The sequence below is a fragment of the Lacerta agilis genome, chromosome 16 (assembly GCF_009819535.1).
Source record: "Lacerta agilis isolate rLacAgi1 chromosome 16, rLacAgi1.pri, whole genome shotgun sequence".
Classification (NCBI taxonomy): Eukaryota; Metazoa; Chordata; class Lepidosauria; order Squamata; family Lacertidae; genus Lacerta; species Lacerta agilis.
In genome coordinates, this window is record NC_046327.1 from 17,371,610 (window position 1) to 17,394,997 (window position 23,388).

Here is a 23,388-nt window from a genome sequence, read left to right on the forward strand (position 1 = left end):
CAGACAGAAGTTCCCCTGGCCTGAACACAGTGGGATTCCACTTTGGCATGCACAGGTATTGATGAAAGTATGGTAGCTTTGGGGAGGAGATATCAGGTGGGAAACTAGACCAGTGCGTCTGGTCCCACTCATGAATCTCCCCCCATCAGGTCTGATTTAGCAAGGATTTTCCTATATCCACGTTACGACTTCGGGACGGGGAGACACTTGAGCATCTTAATTCAATTCCCCAGTGGTTTCCTTCCGCGCATTTGCAGCCCCCCGCCCTTTAAGTTTCGGGCTTGCAAGGCATTCCTCCGCCCACTGCCTTCACGGCTCCGAGCAAGTTCTGCTGCGCCAAAGGAAGCGAGCCTTGCAGAACTGTTTGAGTGCAGCCTTCCTCGCGCGCCTTGCCCAGCCAAGGGTCGGGCCCCTCCTCCCCTCCTCGAACCAATAGGTGCCGAGCTTCATTTGCATATTTCTATAAAGCGCCGGCTTGGTCGGGGTGGGGGGCAAGCGCGAGTATCTTGCCTTCGTGCCATTCCCCTTCGAAACCTTCGCACGGCACAACTTGAGGGGAAACTTTCCCGCACGGACGGCGCCCGCCACCTTGCGCTCGCGGAGCTTCTACCCCGGCCTCTGCTACCACGGTCTCCGGAGCGATGGACAGGCGCGCGCTGCTGGCAGCCCTGTGCCTCTGGAGCCACTGCCTCGTCGCTCTCGCCTCCGAGCCCGGTGCCGCCGCCAGCACCACCTCGGTCCCAAGTAAGTGCAGACCCGCTCGCGCCCAGAGAGCTAGGCGGCCACGCGACCAGCGAGCGCTCTGCAAAGCAAACCTGGCGGGAGAGAAGGGTCGCGGCGCGGCGCCCACACTTGCTTTGGGGTGGCGGGAGGGCGAGCAGTAGTAGCAGGTAGACGCGTCGAGCTGGCGGAGTGGAAGGGAACCCGCGGAGGAGGCTGAGGGGCGAAGAGGGCGGGGGGAGGACAAGCGGACGTCTGGAGCGCGAGGATAAGGCACTGGTCAGTCAGAAGCGCGCGCCAATTTTTGCGCTGGGTCTGGAAGGGCGGCTGACAGGGCGAGTTCACTCGGAAGTAATGCGCGCCGACGTCAGGGGACTTGGCTCCTAAGTTTGAGTGCATGGGCGCCGCCGGCATCCAGGGACGGTGCCAAGTGTCAAGCGGGGAGGGAGGGTGTTCGGAGAAGTTCATACCTGAGGATGGTAGGGAAAGGTATACGCGGAAGCGCGGAGGACCTGTAAGCGCAATCCGCGTTTTCGCAAGCAACCCAGCCACGCGTCCGGCGCGCGCAGGATGAGGCAACTTAGTTTTTTGCCGCGTGCCCGGGACTGCGGAAGAAGCAGGTGTGTTGTTTGGTGGTGAACCTGCCCCGCCCCGCTAGGGCTTCTTGGTGATGAGGCGCCCTTAAGTGAAGGGCCTGCCGGTTGGACCACTGCGCGGCAGTTTTGTGCGCATTGGCGGGGAAATGTGAGGCGCCGCGGAAGGGAGAGAGGGGAAGAAGAAGACCCCAGATTGGAAGGGCGAAAGGAATGGGAGTGGCGGCGGGTTAGGATAGCCTACATAAAGCAGTTTGGGAACGCGTGCGCCGCGGCTTGACGGGGTTATGATGCCACAGCTCGACGCCCAGCTGAACTTGAGCCGAAAAGGAAAGGCGCGCTGAGGCGAAGGGTTTGTGGGGCTCTGCGTGCACGTCGGGAAGGCGCAGGTTCTGTGGCTCGGGGCGCGTACGCTGCGAGGCGCGAGCTTCCTTCCCGCCCCTCGCCTGCTTTTGTACGCTTCCTTGTTGCCGCCTGCCGCCCTTCCTCGTGTCGGCGGCGCCGCGTCAAGACTCATGAGTGGGCAGGGCGGCGGCTCTCCTCCGGCATCCGCGCGCTCCGGAGGAGTGTGCTGGGCGGGGAAGGGGCCCGCCGGCTGACGGCTGCTGGTGGTGACCGCTAGTAACTCCCCCGCTCGCGAGCCCAGGAATGCCTGGAACGTGGGCCAAGGTCACCCTGGTTCAAGGGCTGCTGGGAGCCGGTGCAGGCAGGGAAGGAGGGAGGGATCGCGCGGAGGGAGAGCGGCTGCCTCCTCGGCTGCTGCTTCTGTGCCGGGGAAAGCCTGGCTGGGATGCTCCCTGGAGGATGAAAGCGCCACTGGAGGGAGGGGGGAGGAAGTGCCTGTGGAAAGTTGTGTAGTAACCAGAGAGAGAAGGGAAGGGAAAAGCGCTGCTTCCCGGGTGTTTTGTTCCAAAGGGCCAATCGAAGCAGCCCTTTGGAATTCAGTTGTCTGATCCTCATGCACGCGTGTTTGTTTTTGTGTACATTGGAGGCCCAAATAGCCCCCTACCTACCCACCCAATTTCCAGATACAACCTATAGAGAGCTGGGAAGAAAGCTGAAAGGATGGAAGAGAGACTGGCCATACACTAGATTTGCCGTTCAAGGGAGATCCATGGACAGTGGCTAAAATTCTCCTTTCCACCCCTCACACAACTCTCACAAAACTTGGCAAATCTTCTCTAATAGCACTGTGCGCACTGCATGTTTTCTGTCTGCAAGATGTAGTCCTTGTTTCCTGTTATATATGCTCCTAGTAAATTACTTTCACTGACTACCACCACCCCATTGGGCTCCTTGGGGATGTTGTTATTATTGTTGTTGTTGTTTAAAAGCATTAGTAGGAGTTGCTAGAGTTGTTGAAAGTCCAGAGAAAGCACCTATTCGTTGCTTTTTAGAAGCATGCTTCATGACTGTACGTACTAAGTTCAGTAAGTTAGTGTTAAGTATTCAGGCCTGCATATTACAGATTAGTCACCCTCCGACCACATTACAATTTTCATATGTTGTGGATTATTCCAGTCTTATGGCTGCATGGGCAAAATGGTGGGACTTGTGTGCTTTTAACTTATTCGTGATGGGTAGAAACAGCAAGTTCTGACTTCCTTAGCTTCACATATTCTGAAGCCAAGGTTCATTTTACAGTTTGTTTGTTTGTTTGCTTGCTTGCTTCCTTGTTTAACAGGTTGTAGTTGAGAAGGAGAAACTTTAACCATGATCCCGGGTTCACACAACACACAAAGCCAAAGCTTGGCTTAGTTGCTGTGCCATACAGACATAAGAAGCCCGGGAAGGAGCAAAATAGAGGGAAATTCTCCTCTGGGAGGCAGCATATTTGCATGGTAATGGCAAACCAAATTCTGACTTAACGTGGCAATAATTTGAGCACATGTGGACTCTTTCAGAGTTTTTGTCTCATGCTGCTCTGTGAATATCCCTAGCACAAATGTCCTGCTTAGGCTTCTTTATATATATATATATATATATATATATATATGGGATCATTCACATTTATTTTGCATGTGTAAGGTGGCAGCTCCATTCCAGAAGTTACTACAATGGATTTAAATGCAATGCAAGAATAGCTGTGCTGTACCACTGCCAGCTGGGAGGCCAGCATAAATAGACCAGCATTGTAGATCTAGAGCAGGGGTGGCCAACTTCCAAGAGACTGCAATCTACTCAGAGTTAAAAACTGGCAGTGATCTACCCCCTTTTTGTGGGGTTCATGTAAAAGTTGTTGAGCTTCTTTGGGGAAGAGGAAAGCGACATTGAACTTTACTTTTTAGGAAGGAAAGCCTTATTTTTGGTGGTTCAGGTCATTTTAGGGGTGCAGGGCAAAGATGCTGAGCTTTTTTTAGGGGAGCCAAAGTTTTTTTTAGCTTCTTTGGGGGGAGCCACTGATCTACCGTTGATCTACCACAGACGTCCAGTGATCTACTGGTAGATCACGGTCTACCTGTTGGACATGCCTGATCTAGAGGACATTGCGGGCAGAAGACATTTGGCCATACTGTTAAGTCCTGCATACTTATTCACCAGCAAAAGTTTAAGCCACCAGTCTAAACTGGGCAGAACTGGACCACACAGCATCAGCTTTGAAACATTCTGTGCTATGCTCTGAAAGCATATGTAGCTAAAATGCGGAAAATGAAAAGAATGACAAGGAGAACTCTTTAGTCAAGTAGGAAAACCTCCAAAGATTTCCTTAATCCCTCTTGCAAAATACCTCACTTGCAACCAAGTTAAACACCCATTTCTCAAAGATTGGGGTTGGCCTCTAGTTCACCATTGGGTGTCAGCCGGTGGGCTTTTGTTCCTAATCCGTGAAGCTGTTTGCAGCATACCACTTGCCAGCCATTGATCACAGCATCTTTTTTGTGTCTTTCCTAGCGTGTTAGATCATAAAGTCAGTGAGTTACACTGCAGGAAGTTAATAATGTAGCTTTCCGAACTTTTCATGTTGGTGAGAACACTTCTTAGACATGCATCATTTCGCAACACAGTAGTTCAGTTTTACTAGAAAACCGGAGGTTAAACTGAACCCCTTTCCACCAGCCCCGGGAGGAGCACGGGGAACGTTCACGCAACACACCTGCACACTGCAGCTGACACGCTAACGAGCCACAACTCAGTTTGGAAAGCTCTGTTCTAGGGTGTGTAGACTGTAAGTCGGTCTAGACAGTTCATATTTATTTGAGCTCTTCAAAGGTGCTATAGAAATCTTAATAACAGTCATATACTGCATAAAGGCAGTTACAGATTAATGTGTGTGCTGTGTATACTTAGCTGGCAGGCAGCAATTCAAATGAAATAAGCTTGGCTTTTCATGCCAAGATGTCTTGCTAGGTACCAGCTGGTAAAAGTTTGTGTTTATGAAATTATTTGAACTTACTGTAGAGTAGCTAAATATTGAAATGCAAAGGTGTAAATAAAATACAGACAGGGTGTTCTTCTTTGTGTTCCTGTTTGGAACAAGAACCTTCCATGACCAGAAGTCTATTATGGGGTTTCCTGTATGCATTCTGTATAGTTGAAAGCTCTTTTTATTTCATCCAGAAGTCTGTCGATTCATCACCTAGTGGAGCAACTTAAGACCTACTCAACTATGAATTTCCTTTTCTTAGTGGGTAAAAATGAATATTTGTTATTTAGCAATCTGTGATAAACCTAAAGATGTACTTAAGATCTGGCAACAGGTTGAGAAGACACAGCATTTGTTTTGCAAGGCTACTGTGAGTAGTACTTGAGACTGAGAAAAATGAGGTGCGAAAGCTGCCATAAAATATTGTAAGTGGTAATATGAACTAGCACCAGTCAGCATAACCCCCCCTGTACCATTAAACAGCATAAACCTGGGAATGCCTGCCTGCACCAAAATTCATGACCTAGGACCCAAGATATAAAATGTACCGGTATTTCTCTTGAAAGGGAGCTCCCTGAAGATGGCAGTGAGTCCTAGCAGGGTGAAAGGCATTATGCAAAATAAACAAATGAAAAATAAATCATTCTAAAATTTATTTAGTTCTAATAAATGCACAATATGGTATGTGTGATCCCAGCCATAGTAAAATATTTTCCTTCAGAGGCAGGGGAGCCAAAGAGTCACAGATTCCAAAGTCTGAGAATAATTTCCACAAAAATTAAATGAGTTTAATTGCTTCCTTTACTTCCCTTCAACTACACACACCTTTTAGCCTTCCTGGCACCGATGCACAGAAGCCAGTGAGACAAAAGTCCTACTGATTTCAGCCCAAGGAATATGGCGCTGGACTCATTTTGCAAATATATGCATGCTTAACTTTTAAATGGGAATACACCCTTTGAAAATGCTGGCATTTCTTCACCTAGAACTTAGGTTAGGGTATTAAACAGATAACTGTTAGAGGGACCATTGGCCTACTTGGATATGGTGGGCTGAATCACTGTGAGACCTCCAGGTATAGTAGTAGTAATAAATAATAATAATAATAATAATAATAATAATAATAATAATAATAATAATAATAATAAATAATTCCAGCTCAACATTCGTGATTTCAGTGGGAAAACCTGTCAGTTCAATATTTTTGTGTGTATACATCTTAAGATGCATTTAATAGAACGATAGTTTCTTTAAGGGTCGCAGAAAATAAAATCTCAGCCTAATTAAGAGTAATCCAAGTCTCTGTTGTACTTGTACACATATATTAGACACTGTGGTTTCGTCATTTCCTTTGGTAGTTCTGAACAGCACTCCACAAATACGTTCCCAGAACATTGCAAAACCCTTACGTGAAACAACGAATTGAATACACAGATAAACAAGGCAGCTGTACTACCGACATGTGCTATGTTATGAAAAGGTGAATAAATATTTGATAGGTAGAAGCAGACCAAGTAAGAGCTGCCTATTCAGCAAAGGACTCATCCTGAGATTAGACCATGCTTAAGGTCTAATGGCGCTGTGGTCTAAACCACTGAGCCTAGGGCTTACCGATTTGAAGGTTGGCGGTTCAAATCCCCGCAACGAAAGCATGTCAAAGTGCAAGTAGATAAATAGGTACTGCTCTGGTGGGAAGGTAAACGGTGTTTCCGTGCGCTGCTCTGGTTCACCACATGACCTGGAAGCTGTCTGTGGACCACATGACCTGGAAGCTGCCTGTGGACAAACGCCGGCTCCCTCGGCCTATAGAGCGAGATGAGCACCGCAACCCCAGAGTCGTCTGCGACTGGACCTAACAGTCAGGGGTACCTTTACCTTTACCTTTTAATGTTAAAATTAAGCAATCTTCACTGCAAAATATATTGTCTGCCCCTTTTGTTAAAGAGCAAGATGGAAGCTGCTAGTGAAGGCTAAATGTCTTGATTCAAGTAAAGTAAAATATTTGATGATGGCAGGGTTTATAGATAACCAGGCACACAAGACAGGAAAGCTTTTATAAACTGTGTTTTGTGAACTATGCTGTGAGTGTACACACACATGCAGACAGGTTACTAATGTTTGTGAATTAACTTGTAAGGCTGAGCTAAGAAAAAAACCATTGGTAATGTGATATATTTTAAAATTATAATGGTATGCGTTTTCTTTGTGTGGCAAATGATTTACATGCTGATTAATTCCATCGTAGCTAGGGATCAGAAACAGGATGGCCAATCTGCCTCTTCAGCTGCTAATACAGCTGCTAAAGCAATGGTAGCTGTGGGCATTGGGCTTGCCAGCAGCCTAGGATGGGCAGGGGACAGTGGTCCACCACCCTCCATACCATCCTCAAGGAAGACCCTTCAAGAGAACTATGGCCACACAGGCTGTGTGTGCAATGCAGAACAACCTCATTATTTGCTGGCATTCCTTTTCTTTTAAGTCATTTTAATGTTTTGTTTTCACATTAGGGAGCACTACGGACAAAAAGAGGGACTTCAATGGCATTGAGAGCAAATTTTCTTTAAGGACACCTGGGAAACCTGATGAAGACACCTGCCTCATAGTTCCTGGCCAGGAAACCAGTGTAGCGCAGTGCAACTTCAATCATACCAGTAAAACCTTTGTGGTTATACATGGATGGACGGTAAGAGCGGTTGCAGTTCTCCTGTTGCTTCAGTTACTTTCTGATTTAGAGTGGTTTGAATAGAGTCCATTAGCAAATTTTCTGTATCATTCTCATATGCTATACCACTTCAAATAGTTGTCACATTTCTGGGTGGCAGATAGCCTTCTGAGCTCCATTTAGTCTTAAAAAGTCTTTAGACTTGTTCTTAGAAATACACATCGTGTGTTTATAAGTAATTTGCAGCAAATACAATATTAAGCTTAAAAAATAACTGTGTGATAACCTTTAGCAAAATAAGAGCAGCAGAGTTCATTGAGAAAGCAAGGGCCAGTCTAGTGCAGGGTTTCCCAAACTTGGTTCTCTGGCTGTTTTTGGGACTACAACTCCCATCAACCCTAGCTAGCAAGACCAGTGGTAAGGGATGATGGGAATTGTAGTCCGAAAAAAGCTGGAGACCCAAGGTTGGGAAACACTGGTCTAGTCCATCATTCTGTTTCTGCCATTGGCCAGCCAGATACTTATGGAAGCCAAGAAGCTGTCAAGGGTGAGCTGTAGGCAGCTGTCAGAAGTGAGTCAAGAGCCAGAGAGTCAGGGCTAAGGGGCGAAGTCAGGAATCATGGCCAAGGGCACAGAAGAAACACACCACTGTCGGAAGACCTTACTATTCAGGTAGCGTCCCAGCCCAAACAGGGAAGGCTTTCTGATTCAGGAGGTCCCAAAAAGGCAGGGCCACCCAGAGGTTGAGAATACTTCATTGCTGGGAAGATGTTCTAAGCTGCATCACTTGTCAGGGCCCCATATGGAACCGAAGGTTGCCAGTACTAGCCCTGGTCCTTAAACAAGCAGGGCATTAAGATGAAGGCATTGCTCTTGTTTGACTCCAGCCCCTGGTATTCAAGGGTTATATTGCCTCCTCTGTACATGGAGTTTCCATTTCGCTTTCCTGGTGAATAGTAGACTTATCCTTCGTAAATGTGTCCAGTTCTGTTTAGGTAGATTTTCATGTTCTGCCTCCATTCCATTGCCTCCACATGCCTCCGAATGACAGTTGCTGGGAATAGCAGGTGGGCAGAACTTGTACTCGGGTCTCTCTTGCAGGCTTTGCACAGGCAGTGAGAGAACAGGTTGGCAATTGTGAGAACAGGACGCTGGACTAGACGAACAGAGTCTTATATTCTTATTTAAAGCCATCTAGGCTACAACTGATCATCACATCTTGTGACAGGGAATTTTGTGTGTGTTCACTGTACTAATAGTAGGTCTAAATTGGAAAATTGTGTATTCTGCGTGGAGTCCCCAGTCTAAGTGTGCATTCTATGATTTTGATGGTTCAGGCAGTACCTGTTTTTTTACATACAGCTATATAGATATTTCTTTTCTATGGTTTTGTCATGGCACATTTGGCTAGTACAGTAAAGCTTACTTACTTACTTACTTACTATACTAATACTGCTGAAATCTGCCCTCAGTGATTCCCACCCCCCTAAAATATACCTTAGATGCTGCTGTGATATAATTCCCTAATCAAACATGCTTTCCTTTTACGTTCCCGCACTGGAAACCTTTGGAAATTGTGTTAATCTTGCGTGTTCATACACTGCTTCCTTGGTTGGGGTGGGGTCACTGTGACAGTTTGAGACAGAATAATGTGGCTTCTCTTCCTGTCTTGCAGGTGACTGGCATGTACGAGAGCTGGGTCCCGAAGCTCGTAAAGGCTCTGTATCAAAGGGAACCCGATTCAAATGTTATTGTCGTCGATTGGCTGGCTCGAGCCAGCTTACATTATCCAGATTCTGCTGCCTACACAAAGGATGTGGGAGAAGATGTTGCCAAGTTTGTTGACTGGCTGGAGGTAAGCAGCTGCATTCCATTTTAGTGCAGAATACATTCAAGGAAGGTTAAAGGTGTAGAATATGTACTACAAACGCTATATATTAAGGCGTAGCTATGCAGTCAGAGAAATCTAGCGATGCATCTCTTGTTGAAGTGGGCCACAGGTGGGGCAATTACATGTTTAAATATTCTCCCAGTGGAGGGAATGTCCTGCATATAGACCAGACATCCCCAAACTCGGCACTCCAGATGTTTTGGGACTACAACTCCTATCATCCCTAGCTTACAGGACCAGTGGTCGGGGATGATGGGAATTGTAGTCCCAAAACATCTGAAGGGCTGAGTTTGGGGATGCCTGATACAGACTATTGCATTTTGGGCAGAAGGCCAGGCTGGAGAACCTTCTTTCCATCCTAATGGATTTCTGTCCAGGGATTTTTTAACATGGAAGAACATCTGAGAATCCGAGCTGCAGCTCGAAGCGGTACACTTTGGCAAGGATTGCACCTCTTTGTCCTTTTTTCATGTCTCTTAGTCTCCTGGATATATGAATAGTAGCCATGCTCCAGTGCAGTGTCCCCCAACCTTGGGTCTCCAGCTGTTTTTGGACTACAACTCCCATCATCCCTGACCACTGGTCTTGCTAGCTAGGGATGATAGGGGTTTTACACTGCTCTAGCGCAAGTTGAGTAGGTTTGTGGTAGGCTTCCTGCTGTAGTATTTTTGGTCTATATCAGGGGTGAGGGCCACATTCTTGTATAGGCAACTTTCTGGGAGCCTCATGCCTGTGCTGGGCAGCACCAGAAGTAAAAGTGGGCATAGCAGTCAATGTGAACTTTACCTTTGTACTGTAGGTTGGTATCTACACACACGCACACTCTCACACTGTTCTCCAGCCTCCATCCAAGTAGGCAAGAGGCAAGGTCAGAGTTCAACGACCCATTCCAGGCAGGCAAAAGCACTCAATGAAGTTGCAAAGCAGTACTGGGCATGGCTTGGGAGGGTGTGTGTGATCTGGGGGCAGCCCAAGTGCCAGGCTGGCCCCCATCACAAATCAGTTCATCGGCTGTTCATTGTCAAGCAAGATAAAAACTATAGATTTAGAGCTTAATCTTTTAAAAATGATTTTTTTCCATAGGAGCAATTCAGTTACTCACTGAAGAAAGTCCATTTGCTGGGATACAGCCTTGGTGCCCATGCTGCTGGCATTGCTGGGAGTCTGACCACTAATAAGATTAACAGAATTACCGGTAAGCAAATATTGATGCCATTGAGTTAAAAAAGAAAGAAAAGGTTGAATGCTGTGGTTCCTTCCACGTTACAAATGCTTTTGTGTGAGAATCTGGGATTTAATTATATGGGTAACTGTTGTACAGTGTAAGGATTGTGCTGAAAATAAAGCATATTTTATAAAGTGCCATTGCCCCCCTTCATTGATTCTGTGCAGGTACTGTGTAGCTTCCTTTTTTAAAAAGCAAATACGCTATACTGAAACCCTTTGTTCTGTCATTATTGATTTCAGTGAGGTTTGTGGCTTGGGATCTTTATTCTGTGTAAAACTGGCATCTTGATCTGTTGAATAAGCTAAAATAGATGCACCATTTGGTTGGCAGTTTTGATCTTTTATATCAGAATAGCACTTAATTTGGATTTTAACAATGTCTTAGCAATTAGAAACCTGCAGAAAACAAGTTACACAATTCATGTATATAATGTAGGAAAGACCTACATTGGCTCCCAGTATGTTTCTGAGCACAATTCAAAGTGTTGGTGCTGACCTTTAAAGCCTTAAACGGCCTCGGCCCAGTATGCCTGAAGGAGCGTCTCCACCTCCATCGTTCAGCCCCGACACTGAGGTCCACCTCTGAGGGCCTTCTGGCGGTTCCCTCACTGCAAGATGTGAAGTTACAGGGAACCAGGCAGAGGGCCTTCTCAGCAGTGGCATCCGCCCTCCCATCAGATGTCAAGGAAATAAACAACTATCTGACTTTTAGAAGACATCTGAAGGCAGCCCTGTTTAGGGAAGTTTTTAATATTTGATGTTTTATTCTGTTTTTAATCTGTTGGGAGCTGCCCAGAGTGACTGGGCAAACCCAGCCAGATGGCCGGGGTAGAAATAATAAATTATGACGATGCTGCTGCTGCTGCTGCTGCTAGAAACAGAATCCTATAACTATTAGCACTACTTCCCATTTCAGAAAGGTTGTAAAGCCTTTATGTAGCATTTTAACGACCCTTTCCTGGTTTTGTTCTGAGGATAATTCATTTTGTCTTCGTTACGTCTTTGCTTTAAAAAAATTATTTATTTAAAAAAGTAGTATTGATGTTTCAAGACATTTATTTCTCATTTTCCTGAATATAGCTAAATCTTTTTAAACCACTGATTCACAGTGAGTGTTTCAAGCAATAGAGTTTAGATGCCATGGTGGTTGCGAGGAAGTGAATATATAGAATGTATGAGGAAAGCCCAAACTATGGTCTGTGACATTTTTGCCGAATGTATCACTTACTCAATGGAAAACAGAAGGTGCAGTTGAGAGCTATTTATATCCGTCGGAATTTTGCCATTGAACTGAATGAGAAATGGGGAGGAATTCAATGTTACACCAGTCCACTGGTACAAGTATTTCTACTTATCTGACCAAACAAATCTCCCCTGTCCTCCCACTGGGGTTCTTCTAATCCTCTAGAGTGAATTTGCAGAAAGAGAGGGGGCCAAGGCCTGTTTGCTAGCGGGAGACCTTGCACTAGCTTCTGCTAGATTGCACAGTTAGGTGAATCTGGCCTATGGAACTCTACCACTAATATTCATTCTTTTAGACCAGAGTTTTCCAAATTGTGTGTTGCGACACGTTAGTGTGCCGGCTGTAGAGTGTAGGTGTGTCATGTGAACGCTCCCTGCACTCCTGGGGCTGGAAAGGGGTTAGTTTAACTTCTGGTTTGCTAGTAAAACTGAATTACTGTGTTGCGAAATGATGCATGTCTTTAAAAAAATGGGGTATCAACAACATGAAAAGTTTGGGAAGCTCTGTTTTAGACAATGTGCCGTACAAAAGCATCGTACGTACAAGGATTTCTAATACAGCTTTATTCCCCCCTAAGGTTTAGATCCTGCTGGCCCTAACTTTGAATATGCTGAGGCATCCGTACGCCTTTCCCCGGATGACGCTGTCTTTGTAGATGTCTTGCACACTTTCACAAGGGGGTCCCCAGATCGCAGTATTGGAATACAGAAGCCTGTTGGGCATGTTGATATCTACCCTAATGGAGGTATCTTCCAACCTGGTTGCAACGTCGCGCAAGCCCTGCTCCTGATTGCAGAAGGAGGACTTCAAGGTGAGTTTTCCAAGTCTGATAGTTAATAAAGGCATAAATATGACTGAAAGCTAGTGGTTACTCGTGTTCGTATGTGCTACTGCACATTACCTCCTTCTGAAAAATTGCTTCCCTTTTTTCAGATCCTTCGCAGAAGTATCCATTAATTTGATACTTGTTTGAATTCACACTTGTTTCAAGTTTAGCTAGATTTTCTTTTTTAGTTTCCCAATCACATTATCAATTCTCAGCTGGGGAATTCAAGAGATGCAGTGGATGAATGGTTAAGACAATACTTGATATTCTCCAGAGGTGTTAAGCATTAGAGAGCTGCTTATTTTTATACTGGATGGCTAGGTCCGGTATATCCACTGCAAATGGGGACTTGACCCACAATATTTTACAAGTAAAATGCCATGAACAGTGTCCTAGAATGCATCATTATTAAACGTGTCAGAAACACTCGTTAATTTATGATAGCTTAATCAACTATAGGCTTCAAAGTGATAGTATTTAACCTATATCAGGGGTCGGCAACCTGTGGCCCGCTTGGTGAGTCCCCATGCGCTGTGCTAAACCGGCACAGCGTGGAGCGAGGACTTGCTTCCATGGCGCCGGAAATCGCATCTGCGCAAACGCGATCCAGCCCATGGAGCAATCTCTGTGGGAGTGAACCGGCCCAGGCGAGGTAAACCTTGCCAACCCCTGACCTATATCATTTATACATGAGAATCAATCTTCATGCTCATCCCTATTACAGTGGTTATTTCTTCTTATCTGTAGTGAAAATCCTTACATTGGAACTGAGCAGAAAAGTCACATTTCATCAGCGGCATTTTCAGAAGTGCCAAAATCATCTCCGCGCTGTAACAATTTGTCAGAAGTTTTTGCTTGTTTGCATTGACTTCATTTGACTTGACTTTGGTTAGACCAGAATGACATTATCTTGCAGCCGAATCTGATTGGTTACAGAGCTTTTCAGCATTATGGGATGCAGAGCTGGATCTACTATGAAACTATTGAAGCTTAAAAACTTCAGGGCCCCTAATCCCAGAGGAGCCCCAGAAGCTACTTTAGTCTACTTAAGGTAGACGCAGTTTGAGTCGCACAACTCAAATTGGTTTCATTTTCTGTTGTGTGTATTTCAACAACCCCCAAGTTTGAGGGTCAGTAGCACAGATGTTTTAAAGGTTGTTGCAAACAACCCCATTGAAGAAGATAGCAGTTGGTTACCCAGACCTTGTTACTGGTTACAAACTGGCCCCCATAACAGTTCAAGCTTCAAGGGCCCCAGAATGTAGATTCGCCACTGATTGGATGCACTGTGTGTGTCTCCTTCCATATTGGAGGAGATGACTGATGTGACTAATTCAGGGAGGGCAAAGATGTGGCAGCTAAAGTGAGGGTGCGAGGATTAGCACTGAGAAAGCAGCAGCCAGAAGAAACTTTTTTTCGGGGGGGGGGGGGGAATCTGTATCATTGAAACTTACTAATTTTGGCCTCCAAAAAGTCAAAAACAAGTGATGAACGCAAAAGAGAGGATGCGAGGAAGTCCCAAGTTTAGGATTATAAAGAAGATGAGGATAAGTAAATAATTGTTTTGTTTGTGTCTATTTTGTGTACTTTATGCAGTGTCTGTATTTTGTGTGTGTGTATTTTTATTGTTAAAACCCAATAAATTCTTATTAAAAAACAAAAAACAACAACAAAAAGTCAAAACCAGAGGCCATTTACTGCGCCTGCATATATTGAATGTTATTTAACAAAGGGCACACATCTGTAAACTGCATCTGTTACATAATTGCTTCCTTTTCCTTAAAGATGCAGATCAGCTGCTGAAATGCTCCCATGAACGCTCCATTCACCTCTTCATCGATTCCCTCTTGTACGAGGAGAAACCAATCATGGCCTATCGCTGCAACTCAAAAGAAGCGTTTGACAAAGGGCTCTGCTTGAGCTGCAGAAAGAACCGCTGCAACAACTTGGGCTACAAAGCCAACAGAGTAAGAAGCAAGAGGGGCACTAAGATGTATCTGAAGACTCGAAGTCAAATGCCTTATAAAGGTAAAAGTGGTGACTTTCTCTATTCTAATAATCTTTGGGGTTTTTGTGTGTGTGAATATAAATAATTTAAAGAGAATGATGGAAAAGCCTGGTAGTTCTCTTGCATAGGTACTACTTATTCAAAGGAGCTTGTGCAGGAACCTTCCACATGAATCATGCCTCTCTTTTCCCGAGTAAGGAGAGAAGCAGGATGTGGCCATACCAGCAGTTTTGTCTGGATCTGACATTGTTAATTTCACTGGTGGCCCGCCTCAGAACTGAGTTGGGTCTCCCCTCGATAACAGATGGAATCAATCTAGCCTACCTCAGATACTGGCACAGACTAAATGCCTCTGAGGCCCATATTCCTACTAAGCTCTTCTGGTTAGAGCAACTAAAAACAAGTGGCTGGGTGCAAAATTGTCGCCATAAGTTTAGGGCTTACAATTTCCAAATGGAGAAATATCTGGCTCTGAGTTCACGTGACCTTAGAAATTGGATCTTTGCCCAGAATGCCAATCAAGATAGAGCATCCATTACAGCTGCCCGTTACTCTACCTGGTACCCCCAAATTAAGATCAACCATTCAAGACCTTGAGGCACTGACTTTCCCGCAACGGAGTAGGGCATTTGTTGAACTAAGGTTCCAACAGATGCCCTCAGCATACTTGGAGGGGAGATACCTGGGAATTCCCAATATGGAAAGCAAATGCATTTACGGATGCAATCATGTTAAAATATCATGTGCTACCTGCTAATTTGACCCCTATATACCCCAAGGGAGTGACAGTCGAACTCTGATAAAGATCTACAGATGACATACCTGGTAGCCAGATTTGCTCTGGCAGCTAAGAAGCTCCATTCCAGACATGTTAATGCTCTCTAATTTTAAATTTTTATCCTGTAAACTTTTATAGGGTATGTCATGCGATTTCAGAGGAAAGCCATTTCTCAACCTCAGCTGTACATTGTAAAGGCCTTTGGCTATGCACAATAAATTGTTTGATTGATTGACATTGTTAATTGATTTCATTATTGTTGAGAATCCAGTCACAATGCAAAAAAAGCATTGTTTGCAGATATCAGATAATCAGATAAAATTTTATGATTGGGTATAAATTTATTTATTTGTTAAATTTATACCCCGCCTTTCCATCACATGGTACAGAAGGTGATTATCAATGGATTTTATGATCTTTTGTTAAATGATAGTGAAGTAAATCTTACAGAACTGACTTTGTGACTTGGATGCAGAAGTATTGATATGCTTGAATAAAAGTAGTGGCTTCTAACTCAAGATAATTAAAAAGAATTGAATTTAGGTTTTTCATCTGTTGCTTTTGTCTCTCTTTTTGTTGCTTAGTCTTTCATTATCAAGTCAAGATCCATTTTTTCGCAAAGGTGAATACAACCAAGAAAGACCAGCAATTCCGTCTCTCTTTCTATGGCACTAAGGATGAAAGTGAGAATATTGCATTTTCACTGTGAGTATTGACAAACAACTGCATTTCTTTTGGGTAGTAGCAAAATGTTAAATGTATGGACACACAGACACACACACAGTTATGCAGAGACTCTAATCAATCAGTCGCGCAAAGGCTTGCTTCTCAGTCTGCATCTTGTAGTCTGGCTGAGTCCAAAACACACGCCTCAAAACACTTCCACATACAAAGGCAGCCATCCAGTTTGAGAAATAGTTAAAGAGCTAAGCAGGGCGGAGAGTAAAATCACACTGCCTCTTTCTGCATTATGGGACTCAATTGACCAGGTATGGCAAAAGCTTCAAATTGCTTAGGAGTTGTGTTGTGTGATAAAGCTATGAGTAGAAGTCTTATGTGTTATTCTTTCTGTATGCAGATCTCCACCCATTCACTTAAAATAGAATAAAGAGAGTTCAGTTTCAATAGGCGCTGTATTTTTATGCCCTTATGTCTTGTGACTTAATCTCATAGATAACTGAATTTTTATTGCCGAGTTCGTATCTTTGTGTACAAAGATTGCAGTCACGAGACAGTTAGTGGCACCTAAGTCCACCAGAGATTTAAAATTAAATCTGAACTTCCTTCTCCCATGTGAGATTCTGTGGGCAGACGTAGTAGTCTAATTATGGTAATGAACAATGGGTTCTGTCTCTACTTCTTGCTCTCGTTTTGAGTTGTCTCAGCTTGGTCTGTTGCAAGCCACTGTCCCACTTTCTCTTTAGTGTGCCTACATGGATGCTACAATAAGGATTGGCATAGTGGGTGGAATTGATTATTTAGTGGTACATCTTTGCTCCTATACATGTTTGATACGATGTGTGCTATGTCCTATGAGCCAGCACCTTAGTCTTTTCCATGTTTCCTCATTTAAGAAACAACTGCATTCTCAGATAACTGAATTCTCATAAGGTTTCAGAGAAGTATTGCCTAAGCATAGATTTTCTTTTTTTAACAGGCCCGAGATCTCCACAAACAAAACCCATTCATTCCTGGTATACACAGAGGTTGACATTGGGGACTTGCTCATTGTCAAAATCCAGTGGGAGAAAGGCTCATTTCTCGACTGGGCCGATTGGTGGAGTACCCCTGAGTTTGGCATCCAAAAAGTCAGAGTCAAGGCCGGAGAAACCCAGAAAAAGTAAGAGAATGGATTGTGCCTTATAACTCATTTGTGTGTGTGTGTGTGTGTGTGTGTGTGTGTGTGTTTCATTTACCTTGCAGCAGATTTTGCTTTCATCTAGGGCTAGTTGTCATCTATCCATTCTCTGTGAAAGTTGTAACCTGAAATTTTCTGTGGATGGGAAACCCAGATGAGTTCAGGCAGGGCTGGTGAACCTGTGGCCCTCCAGCATGGTCCATTGTCAGGGAACATGGGATTTATAGTCCACCAGTATTGGAGTTCCATGGGTCCACCAGACTTGAGTTGAAGCATCTCTACTAGCAGAGTTGAGAGAGACCTTGACACCATGAGGTGCACCATGTAAGCAAAAGAAAGTTCTTATGCAAGGGGGACTGACTCCCCTCACTACCACCAGCCTGCCACACCATATCCCACATTGTTTGAGCGTCCTCTGACTCTTGTGATAAGCATATTTGGGGATGCTGGAGGATGGAGAGGAACAGCCCATTCAGTGAGCAGAATACTTGGTATTCTCTGGACAATTTAGAATGTCTCCCAATTAGAGTAGACAATATTGAGCTCAATTTGCCAATGGAATGTCTTGATATAAGGTAGTTCCATATATTCAAACACCCCGAGAGAGCTTAGAAGTGGGCCTCCTGTCCTCTAGAGTGCAAAGAATCGTCAATACATTGTGCAGCAAACATGGAGGAAATGCTGTGGTATGGTCCAGTAAAAGTTTTACCATACAGTGTCATTAGGATAACTGGCAAGCAACATTTCCCCCCAGTTTTTCCCCCTAATTTAGTTGTCTGCTAAAGATCAGACTTCAGTGGGAGTATATAATTGTAATACTCTGCTCTGCCCTATACAATGGAAGCTTGCAGTATTAAATGTTTTACAAAATATGTTCCAGGACAATATTTTTAATGCCGCAAAGTCTTTCTGGTTTGTAAGCAGAACTTCTGGAATAATTGAAAGTGCCATATGTATGATTTCATCATAAGTGAACATGTTTATTTATTTCTTCTATCTACTCTCCCCCCCCCCCCCAATTATAAAATGCCACTATTCAGAAGACTTTTCCAGTGTAAGAAACAGATTAAATAACAAGAGATATGACGTTGCATTTAGGATGGTGTATTAATAGCTGTTTCGGGAAAGAGCTATGGTAATATTCTGTGTACTCTGCAGGTTGGTGTTCTGTTCTCGTAATGGATTCTCTTACCTCAAAAAAGGAGGCGGGGCTGTGGAATTTGTGAGATGCCTTGGAAAAAACTCCATTGATCACGATTCATGGTAAGAACTTTGCAGCTGTATCACTGAGGACTCGGTCATGAATGATGGGTTGCCACCGTCCTCCTCACAATGGGTGGAGCAGGGCAGCGGCGGGTTTGGAACTGCACAGGAACAGTGGCGGACATGATCCAGCACTTCTGCCAGTGTGTCCTCACAGCCCTTACGTCATCACTGCCCTGCCCCTGCTCGGTCTGATTCAGGCAAGCTGCAGCAAGGTTAATGTATTGAGTGCAGCAGCTCCGCCCCACCGCACAGGCCACTGTAGAAACCAACCCATGCCTGCTTTTCCTAAACGGTGATTAAGAGCCAAGTTCCATTAAAAGCAAAAGCAGGTGATGCACTCTTGCTTGTCTGCACCTCAGTGACAGGGGGCCAGTTAGGGCCAGAGGTGCCACCTGGTGAGAGCGATTGGGACGGTGTGTGTGTGTGTGAGCATCGTGCCTCCCTCCCTAAGCTGGGCAGAAGCTTTCTGGGGTTTGGAGGTGCCAGGCCTCTGACAGGATGCTGGAGCCCTGCTGCCTCTTTCCCAAAGCTACTCGGCTTTGGGAAGGTGGAAGGAGGACTCTTGGACTCGTTGGAGCAGCATGCCCCTCTCCCTAAGCCAGGCAGAAGCTTCCTGGGCTTTGGGAAGGATGTGCCCGAGGAGCATTTAAGGGGCTAGCCTAGACCCCCTAGTCCACTGACCGCACATAATGCAGGGCTCTCCTCATTCTGTATGTAACCTGCTAGGGCATTGTAAAGGTAAAGGGACCCCTGACTGTTAGGTCCAGTCGCGGACGACTCTGGGGTTACGGCACTCATCTCGCTTTACTGGCCGAGGGAGCCGGTGTACAGCTTCCAGGTCATGTGGCCAGCATGACTATGCCGCTTCTGGCGAACCAGAGCAGCGCACGGAAGCGCTGTTTACCTTCCTGCCGGAGTGGTACCTATTTATCTACTTGCACTTTGACGTGCTTTCGAACTGCTAGGTGGGCAGGAGCTCGGACCAAACAACGGGAGCTCACCCTGTCACAGGGATTCAAACCGCTGACCTTCTGATCGGCAAGCCCCAGGCTCAGTGGTTTAGACCACAGCACCACCTGCAGCCCTGCTAGGGCATTGTAGAGAAAATCAAACCTAACGCTTCTCTCCGATTGTGTGAAGGCTTCCGCCCATGAGATATAATTCAAACATATGCTCTGCATTCTGAGGGAGGGGAAAAAAGCACAAACCACCAAATACTGAACCCTGGTGGGCTCATTCTGACAAGCTATTTTAACCGCCTCCCTCTTCTGCCTTCTGTCAGCAGTTCTCACCCACACCCCCCCGAGTTCAATCCTGCTGTGCCCATGGATCTCATGTTCCTCTTTCTTTGTCACCCCATTTTTTTTTTCTTTTTTAGAGACCAGGTCAAGTCACATGATAAATATCAGCGCTTGAGTTCCTCGAAGAATAGCAAGTGGATGAAGAAGTTCCATTCAGGGCAAGAGCCAATATGTTGGCTGTTCGGGGACTGAACCCATTGAAATATTTATCGGTCTTCTGCAATGCTGTCTACTTTCTTCGTTGCTCTAAGAGACTCTCACCCAACCCAGGCTCTTGACTGGTTGCACCAGGATGCGGTTGGGGTTGCCCAGTTGAATGCACACCCAACTGAAATGAATGCAGTGCAATAGACAACATTTTCAACGAGAATTCAAATATGCACCGTATTCCCGATCCAGCAGATGATATGCATGCAGAAGCCTACTTAAAATATGGGGATGCCCTTATCTGGGTCAGAGCACTTTTGTTTCATCTCGGTATGCAAAAGAACACACATTAGCCAACTATTCTTTTTAAAAGAAGCCTCTCACATTGCATTATTGAGAGCAAACTACCATAATTGTCACACCACCTTGTTACAAAGTTTCTCACTTTTTTATAATGTACTGTGTGTAAAAAAAACCAAAACTATTTATTTAAAGGCTAGATATTTCAACTGATGAGTTTGTTTTTAATAGGTTTTTTTAAATGATCACTTGGACATTTTGCTGGACAATTTCCTTTAAGGTCATTCATTCATTGTTGCATCCTTTGACTGAAAGGCAATAATTTCACTTGAAGGGGGAGGGCAATAGATAGAGTTCTCACTTAACATGTCCCTGTTACATACATTTCTCATCCAACCCTGAACATGACTGAAAGACTGCAGGGCGAAGTCTCTGCAGTTGGTCAGCACTTATGTACACTTAGGTATTACTTATTGAACACTTACTTTTTAAATAGGATGATGAATTTTCCAGAGAAGAAGCTAGCACTTTTTAATGTCCTATCTTCATTTTTTAAAACAAGAACACAGTGCATCTGTATAAAAAACATATGCACCCTCTGGCACTGTACCAAGCAATTAGTAAAAAGGAGTAATAGTATGTTAAAAGGTTGCAGGAACACTATTTCCGTTATCAATTTCAATTTGACAAATCCTAGTCTTGAGCAATTGTTACAGCTGCAATCGCTGTTCCTAGGACTAGGATAAAGGACAAACACCTCTTTGTTGCTGGTATTCTTAAATTTCGGAATGGAACCTCTTCTGTTGCTCAGCAAAATGAAGAACAGCGAAAGCTTGAATAACAGTGCTTGTCTGGAATCATTCAGGTTTTAACAAAAAGCAGTATTGCACACTTTTAGAATATGCACACTTTCAGATTATGCACAAGCATTACACCCTTTGAATCAGAACATCATGGACACATGGACAAGCTATAAAACAAAGGGGTCTTACTAGCTTGCTCAGAATACTTTACTAGTCATTTCAGTTTTGTAGCCGATAACTCAGTTAAAACATAAAGCTCTTGTTTTATGAGGATACCTGAAAAAGCATACCTGGAAAGATCTATGTACTGACCTTCTATGTAGCTCTTGTTCAAAGGATTATCTGACATTTAATATTTATTGTTTGAGCAAAAGCATGTCACCAAAAAATTGTTACAGGAATTGTGTGTGTAGTGACAAAACTGGTCCATTACACGCATACACCATTCTAACACAACAGAATCTGCATCCTTCAAGAACATTCTTTTAAAGAATTTATAATAGTTTAGCTGGCTCAAAAACAATTTCTATGCCCTGATGAACTACGGCAGGATAATTTTGAGTTTGATAACTAAGTATTGAAGGAGATCTATAAAGATGAGGCAGCGTTTCTTCTTGACGAAAGTCCATACTTCCATTTTCAAATTCCTGAAAAGTGAGGGTTCGGTATCTATAAATATGTTATGAATTGCACATTTCAAGTCAAAATCAAATATAAATATCAACAGCATTTGATCACCAAATGGCGAAGTATTTTATATGTGAGAAAATAAAACTAGGCTTTAAATGTTCTTATTTATTATCTGTAAAATACCTGTATGTATATGTGCCAAAAGGTTAGTTTGTATATATTGCTGAAGTTATCACGGCTATATGCATAATTAAAAAAGTGCCAATTTTTATAAATGAGAAATTATCAGTTATATGAAAAATGCTGCAATGAAAACCCTTTTCCCCTCCCCAAGATGCATCACCATTTTGTACTACACTGAAATATGAAAGCTAATTAAAAGTTAATCTGGAATAAAATCACTGGCATGACTTTCTTTGGAATAGATGGGGAACTAGAACAGATCATACTTTCAGAAAGAAATTTAGCAATGCACTGGAAAATATGTGTTGAATTAACAGTTTCATCTGGTCTGCAAGCAACATCCTGTCCATAAACAAGCCCTCTCTAAATAGGATGGGCAGTCCATTCATATAAATAAAATCCCAGCAAAATATTGGGAAAATGAAAACTTTGTGTGATACATTAGGACAGTCCATGGGGGGGGGGGGAATCAGTCCTTTGTTGCTTCAAGGTATTTCAAATCAATTGTTCATAAGGTGCAAATTGTCCTAGGATCCCTACCAGGAGCTAACTCAATTATGTAGAACGTTTGTGTGTTGCCTTAAACCACTTGGCACTAAGGACATATCTTACATGCTGTTAACAGTTTCACATTAATTAACTGTTGCGGCATCCCTCAAATATCGTCATCATAATAATTTATTATTTATACCCTGCCCATCTGGCTGGGTTTCCCCAGCCACTCTGTGCAGCTTCCAACAAAATATTAAAAATACAATAAAACATCAAACTTAAAAAATTTCCCTAAACAGGGCTGCCTTCAAATGTCTTCTAAAAGTTAGATAGTTGTTTATTTCCTTGACATCTAATGGGGGGGGGGCTTTCAACAGGGCAGGTGCCACTACTGAGAATGCCCTCTGCCTGGTTCCTTGTAACCTCACTTCTCGCAGTGAGGGAACTGCCAGAAGGCCCTCGGAGCTGGACCACACTGTCCGGGCTGAACGATGGGGGTGGAGATGCTCCTTCAGGTCTACTGGGCCAAGGTCATTTAGGGCTTTAAAGGTCAGCGCCAACACTTTGAATTGTGCTCGGAAATGTACTGGGAGCCAATGTAGGTCTTTCAGGACCAGTTTTATGTGTTAGGTAATTTTAATTTGGCGGGGGTGCAGAAAAAGAGGTCTCTGTCTCACTCCTCTCCACAGAACTACAGTTACTTTTTAGGTCATGAGGCAAGGTAAGGTTGACAGCCTTGGGCAGCAGAATCCACAGGGTCTAGCAGATCTGGCCTCTGAGGAATGTGTCACTGCCACCGTGTCAGTGACAGCTGCAGCTCACTTCTTGGAAGACAGATCTGCCATCTGTTCGGCAGCCCCTTCCTCCATGACATCTCACAGCCCTAGTGGAGGAATGCCATTTAGTGGTTCGCCTGGGGTGTCAAAATGTGTTGCCTCTGGCCTTGTTTTAGTTGCTTCCAGTGCGGAAGTGTGTGCTAAATGTTGCACATGGGTATCACAAATGGGTAGTTGGCAGCTGACTGGTGTCTTGTTTTAAACAAACTTGTTGCAGTTTCCATGGAAGGGATCAATTGATTAAATTGGGAAGAACGAGG

General features: G+C 44.3%; 1 protein-coding gene across 1 annotated transcript; it reads left to right on the forward strand.

Annotated features, from left to right (window-relative positions):
- The first annotated feature begins 517 nt into the window (after positions 1-517).
- On the forward strand, positions 518-22,015 carry LPL (lipoprotein lipase). Its single transcript, XM_033173174.1, has 10 exons — positions 518-744; positions 7,185-7,360; positions 9,015-9,194; positions 10,314-10,425; positions 12,278-12,511; positions 14,312-14,554; positions 15,897-16,017; positions 16,970-17,152; positions 18,329-18,433; positions 19,815-22,015. Coding segments are annotated over exons 1-10 (1,458 nt in total). The 5' UTR covers positions 518-641; the 3' UTR covers positions 19,816-22,015.
- The last annotated feature ends 1,373 nt before the right edge of the window (positions 22,016-23,388 follow it).